The sequence below is a fragment of the Antechinus flavipes genome, chromosome 3, assembly GCF_016432865.1.
Source record: "Antechinus flavipes isolate AdamAnt ecotype Samford, QLD, Australia chromosome 3, AdamAnt_v2, whole genome shotgun sequence".
NCBI classification, from domain to species: Eukaryota; Metazoa; Chordata; class Mammalia; order Dasyuromorphia; family Dasyuridae; genus Antechinus; species Antechinus flavipes.
The window spans coordinates 317,946,619-317,971,834 of NC_067400.1; the positions used below are offsets into that span (position 1 = coordinate 317,946,619).

Below are 25,216 nucleotides of genomic sequence, written 5' to 3' on the forward strand. Positions count from 1 at the left end.
TGCTATGTACTTATGTAAATTATGTATAATGTCTCCCATATTGATGGATTTATGTATACCCCCTCAGAAACGCCCTATGTTTTAAAACAAAAGAAAGGGGGAGATGTTGGAATCCTTACTAACTGCTAACTAATTAGAGTTGATCTAATCTTACAAGAAGATGTTTTGGGCAGAACCTGAAACAAGGTACTAAGTAGAACTAATTAATACAAGGCTTGTGTTCACACCTTTACTCATTGGAGTTCAATGAGTTCATACCTCCCTTGAAGCTCTTTGGGCCAGAAAGCACTATGGGAGAAAACCCATAATCCCTCTCTCTGGAAGGAGCATAAATAGGCCAATAGGCCAGTCGAAGAAGTTCTTCAGAGTGAAGATGCTACAAGTTGAGATTTCACTGGAATGACTGGAGCTGGCTGGAGGCTGAAGAAAGCAGAGGCAGAGGCTGAAGTCTAAAGACATTCAGAGAGAGCTCTTGGAACCAAGCAGAGAGATAGGCCTCTAAGCTAACCGGGCTAGAAGAAAAAGATCACCACATTCTGGCGCCTGAACAGGGACCGATTCAGATCCATCTGAACTAGATCACAACAGTCCTGCCTCAGCTCTCCTCCGTGGCACTGCTCTCAATGGCACCAGCAAGCAAATCACTGGGGAAGAACAGGATGACGCGCTCACTGCTGCAGCTCTGATTGGATGCAGCTCGGAGCGCGGCGTGCGTTTCACCCTGGGGGGAGGGAGGGGGAGGGATGGTGCATACAGAGGGTACTGTAATGTAGCGTGTAGCACAGGGGATCACCTTCACTACAGTAGCAATCTCAATAGGGCTTATTTTCAGGGGAGGGTTATTTTTAGAGGAATCTTACACAGTAAGGGGAGGGCTTATTTTCGGGATAGGTCTTATTATCGGGGAAACACGGTAGCTAGTGAAAAGATACAGAATTAGTAGATTGAGAAGGACAGTAAGAAGTTGCATATCATTGGATCACTAAGTATGTTGAGATGACTAGTCTAAAAAGAGTGGAAGGATAGAAAGGGGCCAAGTTATGAAGGGCTTTAAAAAGCCAAAAAACAATTTTATATTTGATTTTGGAGATAAAACCACTGGAGTTTATTGACTGGGGGTGATGTGGTCAGACCAGAACTTTTTAGGAAAATCTTCCCTTTGGCTGATGAGTGGAAGATATGTTGTAATAGGAACAACATTGTGACAGAGACTAACTAGCAAACGATTGCAGTAGTCCAGCATGAGATGATGTGATTGTCCCATAGGTTTTTAATAGGATCAAAGGAAAGAAAGGGCCGTTGATGAGAGATATTGGAAAGGTTGAATTGATAGGACTTGGTAATAAATTGGATATAGGACTAAGAGAGAGTAAGGAGATGAGGATGGCAGCTAGATTTCAAGTTCCCCGATAAGGAAGTTAGGAAAAGTAGAGGAATTGGGGAAAGTTAAGATAAATGAGTACTGTTTTGAACACCTTGAGTGTAAGATGTCTATAGGACATTGATTTAAGAAGTTTATATACCGTATATACTCGAGTATAAGCCGAGTTTTTCTGCCCAATCTTTGGGCAGAAAATCCCCTCCTCGGCTTATACTCGAGTCACTAGATAAAACATGTGTAAATATCCCTTTGAATGCCCCCCTGCTGTGTAGTATACAGCGCGAGTGCCGACTGTGATACTACAGGGCCGGCCGTTGCTACGGTGATGCAGCTGTTCCTATAGTATCACAGTCGGTAACTGGACTGTATACTAATGCTGGCAACCGTTCTACATACATATGCTGGCACCTGCTCTCCTCCTCTGCGGGCACCGGTGCGCTATGTAAACCTACTGATATAAGAAGTTTTCCCAGATTTTTGGGTTAAAATTAGGGGTCTCGGCTTATATTCAGGCCGGCTTATACTCGAGTATATACGGTAGTTGCATATGTGAAACTAGAGGATCTGAGAAGATAGGATTGGACAAGTAGTCATCTTCATAGAAGTAGTAGCTGAAACAATGGGAACTAATAAGATAAAGTAAAATAATATATAAAGAGAAGAAAAGTGGGCCGAGGATGTTGCCTTGGAGGACAACCACAATTCTGGATGTGATCTGGAAAAGGTTTAGTACAAAAGAAAGACTGGTAGGCATAGAATAAGAGAAATTAGTGTCCAAAAAAATCTAGAGAGAAAAATGCAGAAGAGGGTGGTCAATAACATAATAGGCTACAGAGATATAAAAAAGAATAAGAACTGAGGAAAGGACATTATATTTGTTTTTTTTTTGTTTGTTTGTTTGTTTGTTTTTTAATAATTTTTTATTGATAGAACGCATGCCAGGGTAATTTTTTACAGCATTATCCCTTGCATTCATTTCTGTTCCGATTTTCCCCCTCCCTCCCTCCACCCCTTCCCCCAGATGGCAAGAGTCCTTTACATGTTGAATGGGTTGCAGTATATCCTAGATACAATATATGTGTGCAGAACCAAACAGTTTTCTTGTTGCACAGGGAGAATTGAATTCAGAAGGTATAAATAACCTGGGAGGAAAAGCATAAATGCAAGCAGTGTATATTCATTTCCAGTGTTCTTTCTCTGGGTGTAGCTGCTTCTGTCCATCTTTGATCAATTAAGGCTCTCTTTATCAAAGAGGTCCACTTCCATCAGAATACATCCTCAAACAGTATCATTGTTGAGGTATATAATGATCTCCTGGTTCTGCTCATTTCACTCAGCATCAGTTCATGTAAGTCTCGCCAGTCCTCTCTGTATTCATCCTGCTGGTCGTTCCTTACAGAACAATAATATTCCATAACATTCATATACCACAATTTACTCAACCATTCTCCAATTGATGGACATCCTTTCATTTTCCAGCTTCTAGCCACTACAAACAGGGCTGCCACAAACATTTTGGCACATACAGGTCCCTTTCCTTAATATCTCTTTGGGGTATAAGCCCAGTAGAAACACTGCTGGATCAAAGGGTATGCACAGTTTGATAACTTTTTGAGCATAGTTCCAAATTGCTCTCCAGAATGGCTGGATGTGTTCACAGTTCCACCAACAATGTATCAGTGTCCCCGTTTTCCCACATCCCCTCCAACATTCCCCATTATCTTTCCCTGTCATTCTAGCCAATCTGACAGGTGTGTAGTGGTATCTCAGAGTTGTCTTAATTTGCATTTCTCTGATTAATAATGATTTGGAGCATATTTTCATATGTCTATAAATAGTTTCAATTTCTTCGTCTGAGAATTGTCTGTTCATATCCTTTGACCATTTATCAATTGGAGAATGGTTTGATTTCTTATAGATTAGGGTCAGTTCTCTATATATTTTGGAAATGAGGCCTTTATCAGAACCTTTGATTGTAAAAATGTTTTCCCAGTTTATTGTTTCCCTTCTAATCTTGTTTGCATTTGTTTTGTTTGTACAAAAACTTTTCAATTTGATATAGTCAAAATTTTCTATGTTGTGGTTAATAGTGATCTCTAGTTCTTCTTTGGTCATAAATTCCTCCCTCTTCCACAGGTCTGACAGGTAAACTATCCTATGCTCTTCCAATTTATTTATCATCTCATTCTTTATGCCTAGATCATGAACCCATTTTGACCTTATCTTGGTGTACGGTGTTAAGTGTGGGTCAATGCCTAGTTTCTGCCATACTGATTTCCAATTTTCCCAGCAATTTTTGTCAAATAATGCATTCTTATCCCAGAAACTGGTGTCTTTGGGTTTGTCAAACACTATATTATTAAAGTTATTGGCTGTTTTGTCGAAAGGACATTATATTTGGTACTTAGGAGATCATCTTTAACCTTGGAGAGACCAATTTCAGGTGAATATGAGATTAGAAGCTAGACTAAAAAAGAATTAAGGAGTAAGAGAAAAAGAAGTAAAGGCATCCATTGTAGGAAGGCTTCTTTAAAGAATTTAGCCAGTAAAGCTCACTAGTTATAGAGAAGGAATGGATCACTTGAAGCTTTTTTGAAGATAAGACAGATATAGGTTTATTTGTAGGCAGCAGGGAAGCAGCCAGTAGACTAGGAGGGATTGAAGATAAGGAAGAAAGTAGGAATATAGAGGAATTATTTGGAGTAGGTGGGATGGAATGTGATCTCTTGTGCATATAGAGGAGTTGGTTTTGGGAAACAAGGCTACCTCCCTGTTTACTATACTCATACATGTACTATGTATAATCCCTATTTCAAAATTCCAACTTCAAGTAAGCATTATGACTGAAAAGCATTTATTAAACATCTGTTTACATGCAGGGATATATTATTATCAAATACTATAAAGAATTACTTGGACTTGATATTATTTCTCATCCTTCAAGGAATTTACAGCCTAATATAAATGCCTCAAAAGGAATGAATAAAACACGGTCAATGGAATAAACAAATAAATGACTGAACAATAAGTATTCACATTGGATGTGGGTAAAGAATAAGTAAGTCAGCAGGCAAAGGAAGAACATATATATTTTATGAAAAGTGATTATGGGGTTTTCTCTATGATGAACAAGCATAAAAATGGTCTTTTTTTCCCTTCTTGATTGATTTAAGAATGTTTAGTCAAGAAGTTTAGGAGATATACAATTATGAGAAGATGACTTAGTTGGAAGAAGATAGAAGAATTAATTTATAAACAAAATAGCAATAATATAAAGAATGAATATAAACTATTACTAATGTTTTAAAATAAAATTACTAGAATTTATACAGTGAAATACATGTTGCCTCTTTTTATTCTGAGAAACTATACACTTATTCCAAGGATGTTGTCATTGCTCAAAACATTTATGAAAAATTTTTTGAAATTTTTTGCAATTATGTTTAGAATCTGTGGTATATTCTTTAGAATATTCTTAATGGTGTCAAATCTTTGTTTTTTGAAGCATGTAACTTAGGACTGGAAATTCTCAAGCGTCATTTAGAGCCGAGTTTTATGAATAAGAGGCTTCATCAATCTGGGTTGTACTTTTTTGATTTAAAAAAAAAAAGGAAAACTAATTAGACCATAATTTTTTTCTTAGAAGCTTCCTCCTTTAAGATATGCCAGTACTGAAGCAGTTAGGTGACACAGTGGATTGAGCACCAACCCTCAAGTCAGGAGGACCTGAGTTCAAATCTGGTCTCAGACATTTAACACTTCCTAGCTGTGTGACCCTGGGCAGGTCACTTACCCCCAATTACCTCAAAAAAAAAAAAAAAGATATGCTAATACTCTTCAGCTATATTAAGTCATATTAGGCATTTTATTAATTTAATGGAGGATCAGTCCATTTCATGTCATCCTGCATCTGCTATACTCTTGTCTTCTTTCAGATAATAGAACAAAAGTGAACCAGTCAGTGCCTACCTTCAAAGATATTACATTTTAATGGCATTTTAATTTGCTGCAACTGATGGTTCCACATATGGATGATGTGGTGCTGGCTGATGGAGCACCTATGTTTCTTGCTGTTATTGTTAGGCCAAAATTAGTATATGCATCATACCTTTTCAAGTTGAAAAATTTACCATCAAGTGTGGTAGTTGACTTTGATGCACATGTTTATGGCAGGATAAAATATTAGATATTGAGCTCCTTTCTCAAATTAAACTGCCAAGCATTCAAATTCTATTGCAAAGCACAGTTCTGTTGGGCTGGCCACGTTGTTCAAATGCCAAATGTTCACTTGCCAAAAAGACATAGGGAACTCAAACAGGGATAGCACTCACAATGTGGTCAGAAAAAGCAGTATAAAAACACTCTCAAGAACTCGCTTAAGAACTTTAGAATTGATGATTTGACAGGGCAGATGCTAGCATAGAACAGTTGGACTGAGGCCATATCCTGGAGTTCAGGAGAAAGACTAAGGTTGGATATACAAATTTGGAAGTTTTTTCATAGAGACTGTATGAGCTGATGAGAGCACTAAGAATTTGTTTGTAGGGAAAAGACAGAAGGACTACAACTGAGCAGTGAGGTAGATATTCCTATATGGTGGAAGGAGTCAGATAGTAATCTAGCAAAAGACATTGAAAAGATAGAAAGAAAATAGGAGAGAGCAGTGTTTCAAAAACTCAAGGAGAGCATATATGGTAGGGGGTAATGGAATTAATGATATCAAGTGCTACAAAGAAGCCAGTCAAAAAGGATGAGAGAAGATTTGGCAGTGTATCTTTGTTAATCTTGGAGAGAAGTTTCAGTTTGAATGAAGTAGTCAGAAGCCAGATAGCAAGGGGAGAAGTGGGTAGGAGGTTTAAAGTAGAATCAGTAAATGTAGACCAATTTTTTTAGGAATTTCTAGAAATGAAGTAGAGAAATATAGTTACTTGGAATAGAATAGGATCAGATGAAAATTGGTAACAAACACTGAACAATTCAACAGTTGTTTATTAAGTAGCTACTGTATGCAAGGGACTGTTGGACAGTCTGTGCATAACTGAAGTTTCAGTAATGATTTGCAAATCCTGACTTCTATTACAGTGTGATGTTTACATCCAGAATTTTTGAAGGATTAATTGTAAAACCTTTCTCTGAGATGACTGACTTTGATGAATCAGCATCTCAGTAGTCGTAGGCCTAGTAGAAAAGAAACCTTTTTTTTCTGCTGATGTGGTTGACAACATTTAAGCATTGGTCTAAAAAGGGAACAATAAGATCAGGCTATATGAAGGATGTAGAGGAAAAAATTATTTTCAAAATAGAAGGAATAGAAGCTGAAACTTAAGGTGAGTTTGAAGGTGGTTAAGAGATGTTTCAAGAGATTTCAAATCACCAGAACTAAATAAATTACTTTCCAGAGTCCTGAAAAATGAGAGGACTCTTCTAAAACTATTTTTTTCTCTCTCAGAACTTTCTGTCTTGGTAATCTCATCAGATCCCATGAGTTCAGTTATTCCATCTGAGAGAAAGTCCTACTCTAGGCCTAGTCATTCTCATTTCCATATCTACATCTCTAAATGCTTATGGGGCAGCTCTAGCTGGAAATCCAATAGGCATCTCAAATTCAACATTGTTTAATTAAAATGTAAATTTTGTGGAGATAGGTGCTTTTATTTTGTCTTTATATCCCCAGAGCCTTGAATCTGTTGTGCAAATGAATAATAAACGTTTGTTGGATTGGATTGGGGTTCTTCATCAGAGTACATTGTATTTTTTATTTTAAATTTTTATTTTTTAAAGTAAATTTTATTGTTAATTTTTGTTTTTATATGAGTTGTTCCTGCATATAACTCTCTATCTCCAAGCCATGCGATGACTCTCCTCTGTAACAAAAACAAGCAAAAAGAACTAATATAGTGAACATATATGACAATGTATTCAATATTTTAGCTCCATAATTATTTCTCTCTGAAGCATATTTCATTGTTCATATTTAAGACTTGTTACTGTATTAATTAGTCTGTTTACTTTGTTTTGTAGCTTTGTCTACAAGTCTCAAATTCTTCCCTTTTTTTAAAATAACTTATAGTATAGTAGGGCTACAGGATAATATTCTAATACATTAATATTCTATAGTTTGTTCAGATATTCCTAGTTAGTAGAAACTCATTTTTATTTCCAGTTTTTTGCTATTACAATAAGCTACTTTCTCTCTTTCTCCATTCTTTCCCTTTCTCCATTAATTTCCTTAGGGTATATGCTCAGTAGAGAATGGGTCAGATAAAAAGTTTGTTTTGTTTGATGACTTTTCTACTAGAATTACAAAATGTTTTCCATAATACTTATATCAATTCATAGCTTTCCCCAGTGTGTTAATATGTCAGTTTTCTCATAGCATCTCTAATAGTTATAATTTTTTTATTTTGTCAGCTTTGCCAATCTGATATGAAACATGAAATTGAATCACCTTTTTATTCAAAATGGGTTCATTCTCATCTCTTCCTCTTTTTGCTAGGCATACTATCATTTCTCCTTTTCTTCTAAGTCAGAAAACAGTCATATGTTTTAGTGTTTCATATGTAATAGAGTTTCAGCCCTATCTAGCATAATGCTATCTGTAATTTCTCCTTTTAAAATGTATGATATTCTCCTCTTTCCTTTCTAAATCCTGTAGCCAAAGCTTCATCACCTCCCTGCTGAATTACTGCAATAGTCTCTTAGCTATTCTCTCTGCTGATAGTCATTTACTGTAGACATCTGGTGACATAGAGAATGGAGAGGATATTGTACCTAGAGTCTGGAAGACCTGAGTACAAATCCAGTCTCAGATACTTTTTAGTTATGTGTCTCTAGACAAGTCACTTAACTATTGTCTCCTCCCAGGGGAAGATGATGTTGTTGACAATTAAATGAGATGATGGTTGGAATATGCATTGCAAACTTTAATATCATATATAAGTACCAGCTATTATTATTACCAGCATTAATAAAGCCATGTTTTTCATTATATTAATAATTATAGTCAAAAAATAGAAATTGATTTACTGTTTTCTAGTTTAGACATTAAATCTAAACTTTGCTGCATGACTTTAAAAGCCCTCTCTAATCTCAACCAAGATATTCTACAACCTGCAGTCTTAGTAGTTGAATAGGATATTGACTGGTTAAATGATGTGTACAGGGTTACTTGCATCCAGCCTTTGTAAGAGAAAGGACCATCTAAACTATCCTTCTATCTGCTATATCACCCTGCCATCACCAATACCTAATCAGATTCTTATGAGGATCAAGTAAATTATTGCATGTACAGATCTCTTGACTACTGTAAAACTTTATGTAACTGCAAACTTTTATTATTTATATAGACTTATTTATATTATATATAAAGTATATACATAAATTATAATATATAAAGTATATATTATTTAATATTTGATATTTATTATAATATATAATTGTATTATACATAATTATATATTAACACATTTATAGATGTACTTTTATTTGTATATATACTTTATTTTATTATATATCTATTTTAATTTATATTTTAAATATAGTTATTATTTTAAAATCTGACTTAAGATCTTCTGAGTGATAGCCTTTTGTGAAAAAATACTTTGAAAACTATGATCAAAGTCCAAGCTAGATAGAAATTTTCCTGAAAACTTCAAGGTCACATCAATTGCACCTATTATAGAAAAGACTCTTTTAAACAACTTATTTTCTAAAGGACCACTCTTTGAGAATCACTTCCTCCACCTAGTCTGACATTTAAACACTGACAAAGAGAGAAAGAGAAAAAAGAGAGGAGAGAGAGGAAGAGAAGAGAGAGGAGAGACAGAGAGAGGGAGAGGAGAGAAGAGAAGAGAGAGGAGAGACAGAGAGACAGAGAGAGATGGAGAGAGAGAGGGAAGAGGGAAGAGGGAGAGGGAGTGTTCTATCCTTTATCCCAGGGACCCACAACCCATAAAAAAAAAAAAAAAACATATATATAAATACACATATCTATACATGTATGTATAGATATGTGTATATATATATATTTTTTTTACTTTTTATGGGATATATATATATATATATATTCTTACCAAGATCTCTCATTTATTTCTTCATGAACAGATGAGATGTTTTCTTTGTTCCCCTGCTGAACTTGCTCTTAGCCAGATGACTGCAACACATTTTTGCCTACTAAAAACCAAAATCAGGGGACACTTTTGTGTCTGGCACTTAAGGCTTTTGACATTGTGCATCATTCTCTGCTAAACTCTTTTCTCTTAGCTTCTACTTCACTGAGAGTTCTTTTGCTTCCTGTCCTTAATGTTTTTCCTCTTCTCACACCCTAACCTTAGGCATTTTCCTTTAGAGAATTTGTGAATCAACACTTCAACCTGATCTTTTTGGTCTTCTAAAACAAAGGGCAAATGACAGTTGTTGCATTTATTTCCACATCTAGGTTTCTAGCCCAGTTTTAGCTGCAACTTATTTGTGTTGCTGCTTGTTATTGGCATACATTTTGCTTCAGACTCAAATGCCATTTTAAAATGACTGAACTCATCTTCCCAGCATAACTAGAGCCATTTTCAAAGTATATAGCTTTTGTGTCAGTGCTGCTGCTTTCCTCCCTAAAAGTCAAAGAAGCCTAAGAATTTTCTTGCCTTTTCATTTTTATTTCACACATTTCTATGAATCACAAAATCTTCCTTGAAAGCATTCATCGATTCCAACTCCTTTTTCCATTCTTAATTTCTATCATTCTGTTCCAAGCTATCACATCATATCTAAATTAGAACAGTAGCTATCTGACTACTCTAATTCAAACCTCTGAGTTTTTCTGATTGCCATTAGATCATATGATCTAGAGCTGGAAGGTAACTCAGAAGTCAATTATTTTCTCCCCTCCTTTTTTAAATTGGTAAAGAAATTCCAATGACCATTCCTTATTGTTCCTCACTGGTCCCTCAATTGTATTTATTATCACTCTTATGCTTAATTTTTACTCTTTTCTTCCCATTTCACACAATCAAATCCTATGCATCCTTTAAGGCACTATATTTAAATTCCACATCCACAAAAGCTTGGATTCAAATCCCCTCTCTGATGCTTAAGTTTTGACTAGGCAAATTTTTCAAACCATTTTTTAGAGTAATTACATCACTTGTTAAGTGAAAGACTGAATTAGGTCAGAGGTATCAGACATATGATCTTCCAAAGCAAGTGTAACTAGAATTAAATTAAAATGTAATTGAGAAATATTTAGCAAAATAAGTAAAAATACAGTAGAATATAGATAATGGTAATAGGTCTCTAAATTTTGACGTAACCTGTGAGATTCTATAATACTCTCTCTGTTTCTATTTGATTTTGACTTCACTGGACTAAATGACCTTTAGTCCTTTCTCGCTCCAATTGTTTTATCTTCTGGTTAGACCGGGCTATCTTTCCTGAGTTACTGAGACATTCAGGTTCCTCTAACCAATAATTATTATTTATAATTCTAGTCTGCATCAAAATACAGTAAAATCTTAATTGGAATGCTTAAGGATCAAGTATTCCTATTAGGGCAGCTAGATAGTGCAGTGTCAGGCCTGGATTCATCAAGATTCATCTTTAGAGTTCAAATCTAGCCTCAGAAACTTACTAACTGTGTGACCCCGAGCAAGTTACTTAACAATTTGCCTAGTTCCTCATCTATAAAAACAAGTTAATGGCAAACCTCTTCAGTATCATTGTCAAGAAGATCCCAATTGGGGTCATGAAGATTAAAAAGACTCAATAACAACAAAATTCATATTAGGCTCTGCCTTTATTAATTATCTCTAAGATGTACATTTTCTTGCTTTCATCCCACAATTACAAGCTAAGCAAATCCTGGATTTGGCTTGTGTCAGGAAATTGATTAGTAGTTTCTTAATTGGGCCAGAAGGTTGCCTCAATGTGTCTGCAGCTCAGACTGTTGACTAATCTCACTGCTTTCCCCGACTTCTGATACCTGTAAATTTTGCTGTGTACATTTTTTAAAGCCAACTCCTGGATTTTTTTTTTTTTTTTAAACTTATCACCTTATGTTCTAATATGTCACCTTTTTTATTCCTTTTTCTATGTGTTTCTGGGCTTCTGGTTTTTGCCTGTTTTTGGCCCATTTTAGTATTCTGACCTTTGATTTTCTGCAGGCTGTCCTAGTAGTTGACAAACCCAAGAAGAGATAAAGTAGACATAAAAACAGGAATGAACATGAATCCATATCCTTTCCATTTATAGAATAGAAATTGGTAAACTCTGGACTCAACCAGATTACATATAGTTAGATTTGTTTGTTTGTTTTTTGGTCTGAAAGTTGTGCCTCCCCTCATTCTATGTGGAACATGTACAGAATACCCTCAAAATAGATTTCCCACAAAACTGATTGTAGGGACAGCTAGTTGGTGTAGTGAATAGAGAATCAGCCCTGAAGGCAGGCGGACCTGAGTTCAAATCTAACCTCAAACACTTAATACTTCCTGGCTGTGTGGCCCTGGACAAGTCACTTAACCCCAATTGCCTCAGCAAAAAAAAAAAAAAAACAACCCAAAAACAAACTGATTGTATCTGAGTAAAGATTGAAAGCATACTTTTTAAATTTTATTTTTCTTGAGGTTTTTTTGGGGGAGAGGGGTTATATTTTCTTTCACAACATGACTTTTATAGAAATGGTTTACATATCTTCACATACAGCTTCTCAGTTTGGGGAGGAAGGGGAAAGGAAGAAAGAAAACCTGAAACTCAACATTTTAAAAACAAATGTTTAAAAATTGCATTGTATGTAACTGGGAAAAATAAAATATTAAATTAAATAATACTAATTTAGTTGTTTTTGTTAATAGAAACCACAGATGTTAAATTACTTTGTGGTCAGAATTAAAGCCCAATGTTTGGACTATTATACCAGAAAGTGAACATGAGTCATCCTGTATTATACTTTATTAATATCAAAATAATCAAAGGTATTGAACAAAGTTGTGTTTGCATTTTTTTTTCAAGGAATCTTGTATTTTAACCAAGCTAACAAACTTTATGTGCTTAATATGTGTAAGAACTGTACTAAGAAAATAAACCCACATAATTCATCAGCAATTCTATATGTCACCATTAAAGTCCAGCAGCAAGAGAGAGAGAAATCCTATTTAAGGTAACTATAGACAATATAAAATATTTGGGAGTCTACTTCCTAAAACAAAGGCATGAATTATATGAGCACAATTACAAAACACTTTTAACAAAAATAAAGTTAGAACTAAACAATTGGAAGATCAAATGTTCATGGATAGGCTGAGATAAAATAAACAATTCTATCTAAGTTAATCTACTTATTCAGTGCCATACCAATCCAACTGCCAAAAAGTTACTTTATAGAGCTAGAAAAAATAATAACAATTCATCTGGAAAAACAAAAGGTCAAGACTATCAATGGAATTAATGGGAAAAAAAATGCAAAGGATGGTGGTCTAGCTGTACTAGATCTAAAATTGTATTATAAAGCAGTGATAATCAAAACCATTCAGTACTGACTAAGAATTGGAGTAATGATCAGTGGAATAGGTTAGATTAACAAGACACAATAGTCAATGACTGTAGTAATATAGCTTCAATTTCTGGATTAAAAACTCAGTATCTGACAAAAACTGCTGGGAAAATTGGAAAATAGTATGGCAGAAATTAGTCATTGACAAACATCTAGCACCCTGCACCAGGATAAGGTTGAAATGGGTTCATGATTTAGATAAAAGGGTAATATCATAAGCTAATTGGTAGAGCGAAGAATAATCTACCTATTAGGTCTGTGGAAAAGAAAGGAATTTGTGGCCAAAAAAGAACTCGAGAATATTATGAAATGCAAAATGAATAATTTTGATTGCATTAAGTTAAAATAATTTTGCATAAGAATGGCAATGTAACAAAGGTCAGAAGGGAGGCAGAAATTGGGGGTGGGAAATTTTTGCAACCAATGTTTCTGATAAAGGCCTTATTTTTAAAATATATAGATGACCAGTGTCAAATTTATAAGAATATAAGTCATTCCCCAATTGATAGATGATCAAAGGATATGGACAGAATATTTTCAGATGACGAAATTAAAACCATCTCTAGTCATATGAAAAAATGCTCTAAATTTCTATTAGAGAAATGCAAATTAAGACAACTGTGAGGTACCACTACACATCTCTCAGATTAGCTGAGATGACAAAAAAAGATAATGATAAATGTTGGAGGGGATGTGGGAAAACTGGGACACTAATACATTGTTGATGGAGTTGTGAACTGATCCATCCATTCTAGAGAACAATTTGGAATTATTCCCAAAGAGTTATCAAACCATACATACCCTCTGATCCAGCAGTGTCTCTACTGGGCTTATATCCCAAGGAGATCTTAAAGGAGGGAAAGGGACCCACATGTGCAAAAATGTTTGTGACAGCCCTTTTTGTAGTGGCTAGAAACTGGAAACTGAGTGGATGCCCATCAATTCGAGAATGGCTAAATAAATTGTGGTATATGAATGTTATGAAATATTATTGTTCTATAAGAAATGATCAGCAGGATAATTTCAGAGAGGCCTGGAGAGAGTTGCATGATCTGATGCTGAGTGAAGTGAGTACTACCCAGAGAAGATTACACACAGCAACAACAATATTATGTCATGATTGACTATGATGAACATGTTTCTTTTCAATATTGAGGTTATTCGGGCCTATTCCAATAAACTTGTGATGGAGAGAGCCATTTGCATCCAGAGAGAGGATTATGGGGTCTGAATGTGGAGCACAACATAGGGTTTTCACCTTTTTTTGTTGTTGTTTGCTTGTTTGTTTTTTCTTTTTTTTCTCATTTTTTTTTTCCTTTTTGGTCTGTTTTTTTCTTGTGCCGCATGATAAGTGTGGAATTATGTATAGAACAATCGCACATGTTTAACCTATATCAGATTGCTTAGTGTCTTAAAAAATTTGGAACACAAAGTCTTAAAAAAAAAAAAAAGAATGTTGAAAACTATTTTTACATGTATTTGGAAAAAATAAAAATATTATTGAGAGAAAAATAAAAGCACTGTGCTAGGCTTAGGGACACAAAGACAAAACAAAAAACATGTGATGTACCAGGCACTATACTAAAGCAATAAACATATATCATGAAATTATCTAGTTCTGATATGATAGACCCAGGCTATTTGTTTAAGACTTCTGACTCCTGGTTTCCTTTTCTAAAAAGTGAAGGTGGAGATATCATTGCCTACCATTTAGTATTTTAAAGAAAATGCTTTGCTAACCTGAGCTGTTATTTTATTTAACTTCACATTAGTAATAGGAGATCAATAGCCCTTTTCAGGATTAGAGGCACAATTATGAAAATCATAGGTTTGTTCCAACCACACTGTTTACAATTGAAGAAATTGAGATAGGAAGGTGAAGTGGCTGAGCCAAGTCACAAAAGGTATGAGCATGGCAGACTGAACATGAACCAGGTTCCCTCATTCCAGGACCAGTGCTCCTTCTACTAACTCATCTATATGTAAAATAGTAGGATCCTAATGTTAAGAGCAGGAAAGTACCACCTTCAGTTAGAGATAATTTCCTTAGTGTATAGGTGGGGAAGCTGAGCCCCAAAGAGTTTTAAAGCTCCTATCTCATAGTAATCATTTTAGGAAGATTTGACCTCACAGTTACTCTAAATCCTTTGTTCTTTCCACTGTGCCTCGTATGTTTGAAGGATCCATAAAATGTCTGATAGATGTTCTTTAGGTACCTATGGGACAGTGCCTTCTAGATTTACTTCTTGAATCCTTTCAGATCTTTAAAGGCTCCTTAATGTAACTGAGCAGTGCCCATTCAGAAAAAGAAAGTAGGTCTTCCAGAGTCATTTTCTATATTTCCAGTCTTTTGAGAACAGCTTCTTTATCACTTACTGACTGGTGGCACTCTGAAGGTGGGATGTAAGCAGAAAAGGTAGGAAGTTCTTTGGGAATTCATTTAGGGTACATAGAGTAAAATTCTTCAAATGAGTGGAGGAAAATATCCAACTGAAAAACTCAGAAGGACCGTGATGGGGGATTTATGGTATAAATCAGCAAGTAGTGTTGCAAGGGTTAGATAGGGCTCTTGAATTAACATCCATAGAATGGCTGATAAACTCTGGGGCTTCAGTGGGATCAGGAAAAAGGAAAGGGAATTGATTCTGTAGAGTACTTCTCTTCTTGCTTTTTACTTTAATGAAGACCTAGAGATTATTCAGTTTTTGTTGTGCCACTTGATAAGAATTCTGGGGTAACACCATAGTGGACTAATGTCCTTTTCAACATACAGTTTTAAAATTAGACATTTATTTACATGGGGTGGAGGTGGGGAGAAAATCACTAAAAAAATTTTTGAATTAAATATCCTTATGATGTGTTTGTAGTATATCATATGGACAGATTTGATATATTAATGTGATTAAAAAGTAGAAAAATAATTCAGATTATTTTATGTTTTAGGTCTCCGGGTAACTGTGCTGCTGACATCCTTTCTTATGGTTTTGGGAACAGGTCTAAGATGCATACCTGTATCATCAGACATAGAGATTAAAAAAAGGTAAATTAAATTCTGTAGTTTTATATATACATATGTGTGTGTGTGTGTGTATGTAATTTGTTTTCCTTTATGAAAATGTCTATCGGTAGAGGGCCCTGTTGTATATAGTAGCACTTAATTTATTTTGCAGATTTAGCAGGATTTGTCATTTTGGTGTTTAAAAATGGCATTTGTTTGTTGTTTTAAAAGTATGTATCCAGTGTAGGAAATTCTGAATTTAAATTTTAGTATTTTAAAAAGAAGAAATAAAACCATTTTGGATTTTAGTAAGAACTAGATTTCTTTTCAAAGCAGTTTGAATTACATATGGTGACAATATATTGCTAATTCTCAGACTACCCTCATTCAGATATAAGTATAGAAATTTATTCTTTAAAAGTACAAATGAATATACATATTTTTTACTCTTTTGTATTTTGTGTGGCACTAAGTTAACTGTAGCATGCTGGCTAGGAAAGAGATTAAGAGAAATTAGAGACAGTATTTCTAGGAATAGATAAGTCAGTTAAATGAATGAGAGAGAATAAGTCAGTGATAAAAGGAAAAGAGAAATATATTCAGCTCAGTTGTTGAAAATATTATAAGAAAGAACACTTTTAAATAAAGACCTCATTTTATGACTATTAGAGTTTCCATAGTATTCACACTTCGGCCTTTTCTTAGACAAGCACCATATATGTTCATCTAATGGGTTGTAATCGGAGTGGTAATTTTTGTTCATTGCTGATTTTAAAAGTGTGGTAGCAGATCTGTTGAGGTAATCCACTGAAAACATTTCTTTTTAGAACAGGGATTCTTAACCTGAGATCCTTGAACTTGTTTAAAAATATTTTGATAACTATTTTAATGTAAGTGGCTTCCTTTGTGATCGCACATACTTGATTTTATGCATTTAAAAACATTTAAGGAGTTCATGGGGCAGCTATTGATATATTTATTGAGATTTATTGAGATTCATGGAACATAAATCCAGATAAGTACAATGAGCATTTATTTATTTAACACTGTTTGCCTCAGTTTCCTCACCTGTAAAATGAGCTGGAAAAGGGAATAGCAGACTACTCCAGTGTCTCTTCCAAGAGAAGTCACCAAGAGTTGGATATGACTAAACTGATTCAACAACAAAGAGTGTATAAGATTCATATATCTTCCAAGGTCATCCTTGGAACATACACACAAAGATTAAGAATTCCTTTTTTAGAATAATTTCCACTTTGGATTCTTTCATATACAGCTATGTCATGAACTTTTCTTGGAGAGAGAGCTAAAATCAGCACATAACCCAGACAATTCAATAGTAGATCTTTCAGAGATTTCAAAAGATCTAAATCTCAAAAACACATGATAGGCACCTTGCAGTCACTTTGTAGCATAAGACTAGCCAGCTTCTATACTCTGAGGAATTTAAAAGAGATAAACTTATTTATTTTTAGACATGCCTGCCTAATGACCAGATATAAAAGCCTTATTTATTAGACTCCCATTGAAGCATCAATACACTCTTTTGGCTCTTTGGTAAACTTTATTTGTAGCTTTCCAAGCTTTTGGTTCTTTCCACAGTAGTAATAGCTGATGTTTATATACTACTTTAAAGTTTGCAAAACTTTTTTGAATTTTTTTTAAATTTTATTTTATTTAATAATAACTTTGTATTGACAGAATCCATGCCAGGGTAATTTTTTACATTATCCCTTGCACTCGCTTATGTTTCGTTTTTTTCCCCTCCCTCCCTCCACTCCCCCCCCCCCCAAGATGGCAAGTAGTCCTATATATGTTAAATATGTTGCAGTATATCCTAGATATAATACATATTTGCAGAACCAAACAGTTCTCCTGTTGCACAGGGAGAATTGGATTCAGAAGGTAAAAATAACTCGGGAAGAAAATCAAAAATGCAAATAGTTCACATTCGTTTCCCAGTGTTCTTTCTTTGGGTGTAGCTGTTTCTGTCCATCATTTATTTTTGAATTTTTTTAAAATTTTTTTTGAATTTTTAATTTAAAAAAATTAACAAGTATTTATTAAGCATGTAATATGTGCCAGGCACCTGTACTAAGCATAAATATTATTTTATTTGAATCTTAAAACAGCCCTGTGAAGTCAATGCTGTTCTGATCCCCATTTTTTTAGATGAGGAAACTGAGGCAGATTAAATGGCTTGCTCAGGGTCACAAAATTTGTAAGTATTTGAGGCCATATTTGAAGTCCACTTTTCCTAACTCCAGGTCCAATGCCTGGTCCACTGAAAGTTATCTCATCTGATTCCCAATAACCCTGTGAGGTAGATGCTGTTACTACTTCCATTTTACAGATGAGGAAACTGCACAAAGTTATACAGCAAGTATAACTGAGTTGGGACTCAAATGCATTCTTTTACTAAACTATTCATTCTTTCAGTTTATATACCTAAAAGTTCATAGAGAATTTAATTACTTTATTGTGCCTTTACCATATGAATACCATCACTAAATAATAGATGATAGAATAATTAAATAGACAGGCCATTTCTCTTCTTATACATGGATACTGTAAGTAATATAAAGGATCCAAGCTGTTGAAGGATAAGAATCTTCTTGCTCTGCTGAGTACTGAATATTGTCAGATGTTCCAGTAGATGATACCATCATTTCCTGAAGATGAGTTTAGTTGGGGAGTCAGCAGCACAGATCTGAGCCCTAGTTAGTGCTGTGCCATTGTATGGTCTGGCTTTATGAAAAGCACATCATTAAAGGATTCCTAGAGGGAACAGTGCAAAAGCAGGGCTGGGCCTGGCTTACTGCAGAGATCTGAGGTGACATTTATTGGAATTTTTGACTCTAAATTATATTGACCTGATTTAAAGAGGGCTAGCTGTGTGATCCCTGAACCAGTACCTCAGTTTAGTGGATTAATGATCACAGAATCATTTCCTTTGTCATTGGCTCAATCCAGCCCAGAGCCAAATTGATTTACTCTTGGTATTATTTATATTTAATATTTTTTATTCTTGATAGTTGATTGATGGCCCTTATTAAAATTAGTCAGAATCATCATGGAGTTTCCTGTGACATTTATTATTTCTAGTTGGTAAGCATTGGTTCTATACTTTAAAAAATGAAGCTCTTCATTTGTCCTTTTAGAACTAAAATATCACTAGAGTGACCTGATTATTTGTTTCTCTATTTATAGCCACCATGCCTGGAATGTAGGTGTTTAATAAATGATTCATTGATTGCCCCAGTGTACCTGAGGAGAAATGGAAATTGAAGTCATATTAATGTGTCCCAGTTTCTAAAAAATTAAAGAAAAAATAAGAGATTACGTGGATAAAAACAGTCTTCTGGGAGAATGCATGGTACATCCATCAGTTGTTACAGATGCTCTAATGGTTGATAGATTATACTTTTTTCCAAAATCCGGTAGTCTAGTTCTACTCATTCTTGGGTACTATGGAATCATAACTTCTGTTTGGGCCAGTTTAATTTTAAAAGAGTCTGCCTGCCACTAGGGTAATGTTTTTGAAACCTCTTACACTAAAATGTTAATTCTCTTTCCAAGGCTTTGCTTCAAAGCTCTCATTTCTTTTCTACCTCTTTTCTCTGAATTTTTTATTTCATTTGTAATATCATTTATTAAACTCATTTTTCATTTCTTCTAAGAATTGTATTTGCTCTTGTGACCAAGCTGTTTGTTTTTGTGGCTTTGCTTATAGGTATTTTGAAGTTATTTTCTTCCAGGTTTGTGTCTTGGGCCTCCCTGGCATCATAATTGCTCTTTATTTTTTATTTACTATTCTTCTAACCTTACTTCCTAGGTTGGAACTTTGTGTTAGAACTAGGCTCTGTACACAACTGTTGGAATTTTGTATGGTTTCTGGTCTGTTTTGTCTAGGGTATTGCTGCTGTATTCTTTGGGGATTGAGTATTATATTATTCAAGAATCATAAGGGTGGCCTGAGCCAGGGAGCTGAAATTTTTCCAAGGATGTTATATGCAATCATATCAAGGTTACTGTCTGATCACTCTCCTGGAAGTCTGAGTTCCAGACCTTAGTTTGTCTCTAGACAGTCAGCTGCAGATTTGCCTATGGTTCTCCAGTAGACTGTAACTAGACTTAGTACCTTGAAGTGGTTGAAGAATTTAGCAGTTTCAAAGCAACTGTACTGTTGTACTAGCCTTGTTGTGGGCCTCGAGCTTAGTCCAATTAATTTGGGCAACCAGGCTGCTGTCCAAGCCCTGCTTGGGACCTTGGTTCTCTGGTCTGGTATTGTTGGGGAAGCTGGACTGTACTGCTTCCTCCTATATTTCACCAGATTAGTTATAGTTCTCATAACTCTTAATACATTTACAACCCACTTTACGATAAAAGTATTTCCCAAGTACATTTTAATTTACAAATTTTCCTTTAAGAAGAATGAATTAATGTCTTTCCTCACCTTCCAGTAATTACAAGGGAAGTGAGCTCAGAGTAAGAATGATATGCAAATCCTATTATTTTCTATAGTATAGAAATGCAGTCCTTTTTTGTGGCAAAATTGAGAAATTTGTGCATTCTAGAGCTAAACCCTTTCCAGTTAAATATGTAAAGCTTAGATTCCCCAAAGCACTTCAGGCTAATCCTAGAATATAAATCCTTTAAACTGTGGAGAATTACTTTAAAAACATTATCCTCAATCATCACACAATGATGTCTTATATTTTCATAGAGAAATTTTTTTTAAAGATTAATTCCTGTCTTTTTATTTTTTATCACAGATGTTAGTCATCTGCTATACTTCCCCTCCCCCCCCCCCCCCCCCCCCCCCCCCCAAGTGGAACTCTCTCTAAGAATCTCAGACATTTACTCGATATGTGGCCCTGGGCAAGTCACTTAACAGTGCTCTCTGCCTCAGCATTCTTAACTGTAAAATGGGGAACAACAGCATCTACCTTGTAGGGTTGTCATGAGAATCAAATGAGAGATTTGTTAAAGTGCTTTGCATAGTGTTTAGCACACAGTCTAGGGTATTGCTGCTGTGTTCTTTAGGGATTGAGTATTATATTATTCAAGAATCATAAGGGTGGCCTGAGCCAGGGAGCTGAAATTTCTTTTCTACCTCTTTTCTCCTGTGTAAATAATTTATTCCTTATCTCCTCTTTCCTCCTTCAAGCATAAAAAAACAGTAAAGCAAAAAATAACCTTGTCCAACAGAATATTTAGGATTTTGTACTTGCAATCATCTATGATGAAGAAGATAGTGTATATGTCTTATAGAATTAAGACTGATAATTGTATTTAATCTGAACTCATCTAGCCTTTTTGAATTTTTCCCTCTTATATTATCATAGCCTTTGTGTTCTTTTGCTTTTATTTCCTTCTTTCTTCATCAGTTCGTATACATCTTTTCCATGCTTTAAATTTCTTACATTCATAATTTCTTAGGGCAAAACAATATTACAGTATCTTGGAACATATTTAAAAATCTTGACTTTAGGTGCTGCTAGGTGGCACAGTGGATAGATCCTAAAGTCAGGAGGACCTAGTTCAAATATGGTCTCAGACATTTAACACTTCCTGGCTGTGTGACCCTGGGCAAGTCACTTAACCCTAATTGCTTCAGCAAAAAAAAAAAAAAACAAACAAACTTGACTTTGTTTCCAATTTTTTGTACCATAAGACCTGTTTCTATAAATATTTTGGCATATATTATAGGACTTTTGTTTCTGCCTTTGGCTTCCTTAGGATATATAAAACTGGTGGGGATCACTGGGTCAAAAGACATGTATGGTTTAGTGTTTTCTTTAGTATTCTTCATAGTTAGACTTTTCTTGCATAATCTAAAGTTGTTTTCTACAATGGTTCAATTAATTCACAGCTCTAATAACATATTGGTCTTCCCATGACCCTACAATATTATTATTTTTTTTATCATCCTCACCAATTGTCTGGGTATGAAGTGAAACCTTAAGACTTAAAATTTGCATTTGTCTTAATAGTGGTTTCTCTCCTCCCCCCATATGGTTATTGACTGTTATCATTTCTTTCTTTGCTCTCATTTTTTTTTTAATCTGTCCATGTCCTCTTGATCATATATTCTTTTTTTTTCCTTTCTTTTTTTTTTTTTTTTTTAACTGAGGCATTTGGGGTTAAATAACTTGTCCCAGGATCACACAGCTAGGAAGTATTAAGTATCTGAGGCCAGATTTGAACTCAGGTCCTTCTGACTTAAGGGCTGGTGCTCTATCCATTGCACCATTTAGCTGCCCCGTGATCATATATTCTTAAGGAGACAGAAGCTTATCTTGAATTTAATAGTTTAATTTGTCTGCTCTTCTTAGGGAAAAAGGGGGTAGGTTTCAAGTGAATATTTCTAAATTCTGAGGTGAATGGAAGGCAAGAGAAAATTGGAAAGAAGATGCACTCATCAGATACTTAGAGTAAGATATAAATGTGGAGAAAAAACAATGTGCTCTCCAAATTTGGAAAATTCAATGGGAATTTTTTCTTATTTCTTTTCTTGAACTTGTCTGTAATTGTAGCTCTTTCTGGGACAGCTACTTTCAATATGCATTGTATCTTAATAATATCTTACAGTTATCATCATAACACTTACAATTGTGATTTTACCACTATAAATGATAAGCACTTGGTTATCATTGATACGAACATGATGGCTGTATACCCAATCACAGTTCCTCGAAGGTAGACACTACCTCTTTGTATCCTTAGTCCCCTGGGAAATAATAAGCATTTAATAAATATCCTTTCATTTATTCATTTACTGAAAAGGAATCTTTATCAAAGCTTTTTTTGACTAGGCAAAGCTTGCTTGCTATTTATTTATTTAGATTTTAATGTTTTATTTTCCCCAGTTACATGTAATTAAGTTTTTCATTTCTTTTTAAAACTTTGAATTCCAAGTTCTGTCCCTTCTTCCCCATTGTCACCTTCCCCTATTGTGAAGGAGCATGTGAAGTTATACAAACAATTTCCATAAAAGTCATGTTGTGAAGGAAAACAGATCTTCCCCCTCAAAAAAACCCAAAAGCCCTCAAGAAATAAGTTTTTTTTTTTTTAAATCATGCTTCAACCTGTATTCAGACACAATCAATTATTTCTCTGGATTATGGGTGGCATTTTTCATAATAAGTCCTCCAGAGTAGTCTTGGATCATTATATTGCTAAGAATAGTAAAGTCATTCACAGCTTATCATTCCATATCATTGCTATTACTTTGTACACAGTTCAGTTTACTTGAGCTCATGGAGGACTTTCCAGGTTTTTCTGCTCATCATTTCTTATAAATCACGTACCAGGATTTATTCAGCCATTCTCCAATTGATGGCATCCCCTTCAGTTTTTAGTTTTTTGCTTTTAGAAGACAGCTCCTATAAATATTTTTGTATACATGTAGTTCCTTTTCCTTTAAAAAAAAATCTCTTTTAGGATTCATGCCTATCAGTGGTATTGTTAGGCTAAATGATATACATGATTTTATTGTCCTTTGGGTGGAGTTCATCTTTTGATCACTTATCAGTTGAGGAATGGCTCGTTTTCATAAATTTGACTCAGTTCCCTATACATTTGAGAAATAATGCTTTCATCAGAAAAACTTGCTTCAAAATTCTTTTCATAATTACAATCATTGTCTTTTCCCCATTTATTCTATTATCTCTTTTCACCTTGTCCTTTAAGTGTTTTGCTTCTGACCATCCTCTCAGTATGCCTTCTCTTCTGTCAACCTTTTTATATCCCCTTCTACTTCTACTTTCTTGTAATGTAAGATAGATGTTGATACCCATTTTGAATGTGTGTGTTATTTCCTTATTGAGCCAATTCTGATGAGAGTAAGGTTCACTCACTCCTCCCCTTTTCCATTTGTCCTCCACTATAAAAGACTTTTCTTACCTCTTTTATGGAAGTTATTTCACACCATTCTACCTCTTCCTTTTCCTTTCTTCCAGTACATTTCTCTCTTACCCCTTTATTTTATTTTAGCTATTATCCCTCTATATTCAACTCACTCCTGTGTCCTCTGTCTCTATATACTCCTTCTAACTGTTATAATGCGAAAGTAATTATGAGTTACATCCTCTTATGTAGATATGTAAACAAATAAACTTGATAAAGTCCCTTATGATTTCCCTTTCCTGATTGTCTCTTTGTGCTTCTCCTGAATCCTGTATTTGAAAATCAGATTTTCTATTCAACTCTGTTCTTTTCATCATGAATTCTTGAAAGTCTTCTTTTTCATTGACTGTCCATGTTTTCCCCTGAAAGATTAAATTCATTTTTGTTGGGAAGATGGTCCTTGGTTATTGTCCTACCTTCATTGCTCTTCAGAATATCATATTCCAAGCCTTCTGATGCTTTAATGCTTACTATTTAAAAGATGCTATCTGTGTGGAAAGACATACATGATATCATACCAAATAATATAAGCTGAGCCAAGAAAACAATATACATTAATGACAACAAAAGAACTGAAATTAAATGCTTCAAGAATACATTGGAATTTAAAAGATGGGTTTTTGTGTTGAGGCACAGTTTGGGATTATTAAAAGCATGACATAGTATCCCAAATCCAACTCAGAATGGTTCTTCCACTAATTCATGCCTGTTCATCTGCAATATCCATCCAGATATATGCACTGATGTAGTAGTTTAGTAGACAGGCCATAGATACATGTTCTGACCTGGACATTTTTCTTTCATTTAGTTTTTCCAATATGAATTGATAGGCCAGTCACCCTTCTTCAGTAAATGTAAATCTCACTTAGGAATTCTGGTGGTGGTCTAGGTTTGATGCAGTCACTACAATTTCATGAGCAAGCAGGGTCATCTTAAAAACCTCACTATCTGTAGAGAATTTTTCTACCTTTTAAAAGGCTTTAAGGAAAAATTCTCTATGGTGATGGTGAATGTCTTCATTGTACATGCATCTTCCTATTTTATGCCTCAGTTGGTATAATAATCAAAGTATTTGAATGGTTCTCTATGGTTCATTTATCAAAGAATTCTGTTTGCTTTTAAAATATGCATGATATTCTTGTTGCCAGAAAGGCTTTAAGACTTCATACTGAGTTTAAGTGTTTTTTGTAATCAATAAACAATAAATCATATGGAATATTGTATTCCCTGCACCTTTCAGTTGGTTGTATGGCTATAAAGACATGCTCTGCTATAGAAAATTGTTTGCCTCTTTTCATGTTTTTATTAAGGATACTCTGTGTTTATATACTTCTCATAAAAACTTTATAAAAAATGAGAAAGGCATATGAATTGGTAATTATTG

At 34.6% G+C, this 25,216-nt stretch overlaps 1 protein-coding gene across 3 annotated transcripts in view; it reads left to right on the plus strand.

Moving 5' to 3' along the window:
• SLC49A4 (solute carrier family 49 member 4) overlaps positions 1–25,216 on the plus strand; it is a 199,767-nt gene that overhangs the window by 12,967 nt on the left and 161,584 nt on the right. For all 3 annotated transcript variants that reach the window (XR_007951904.1, XM_051985412.1, XM_051985413.1), the window contains exon 2: positions 15,867–15,963. Coding sequence is in view for 2 of the 3 variants with exons in the window: in XM_051985412.1 (XP_051841372.1) it covers positions 15,867–15,963 (97 nt within the window). In the remaining variant the exon portion in view is untranslated. The remainder of the gene's footprint in view (positions 1–15,866; positions 15,964–25,216) is intronic.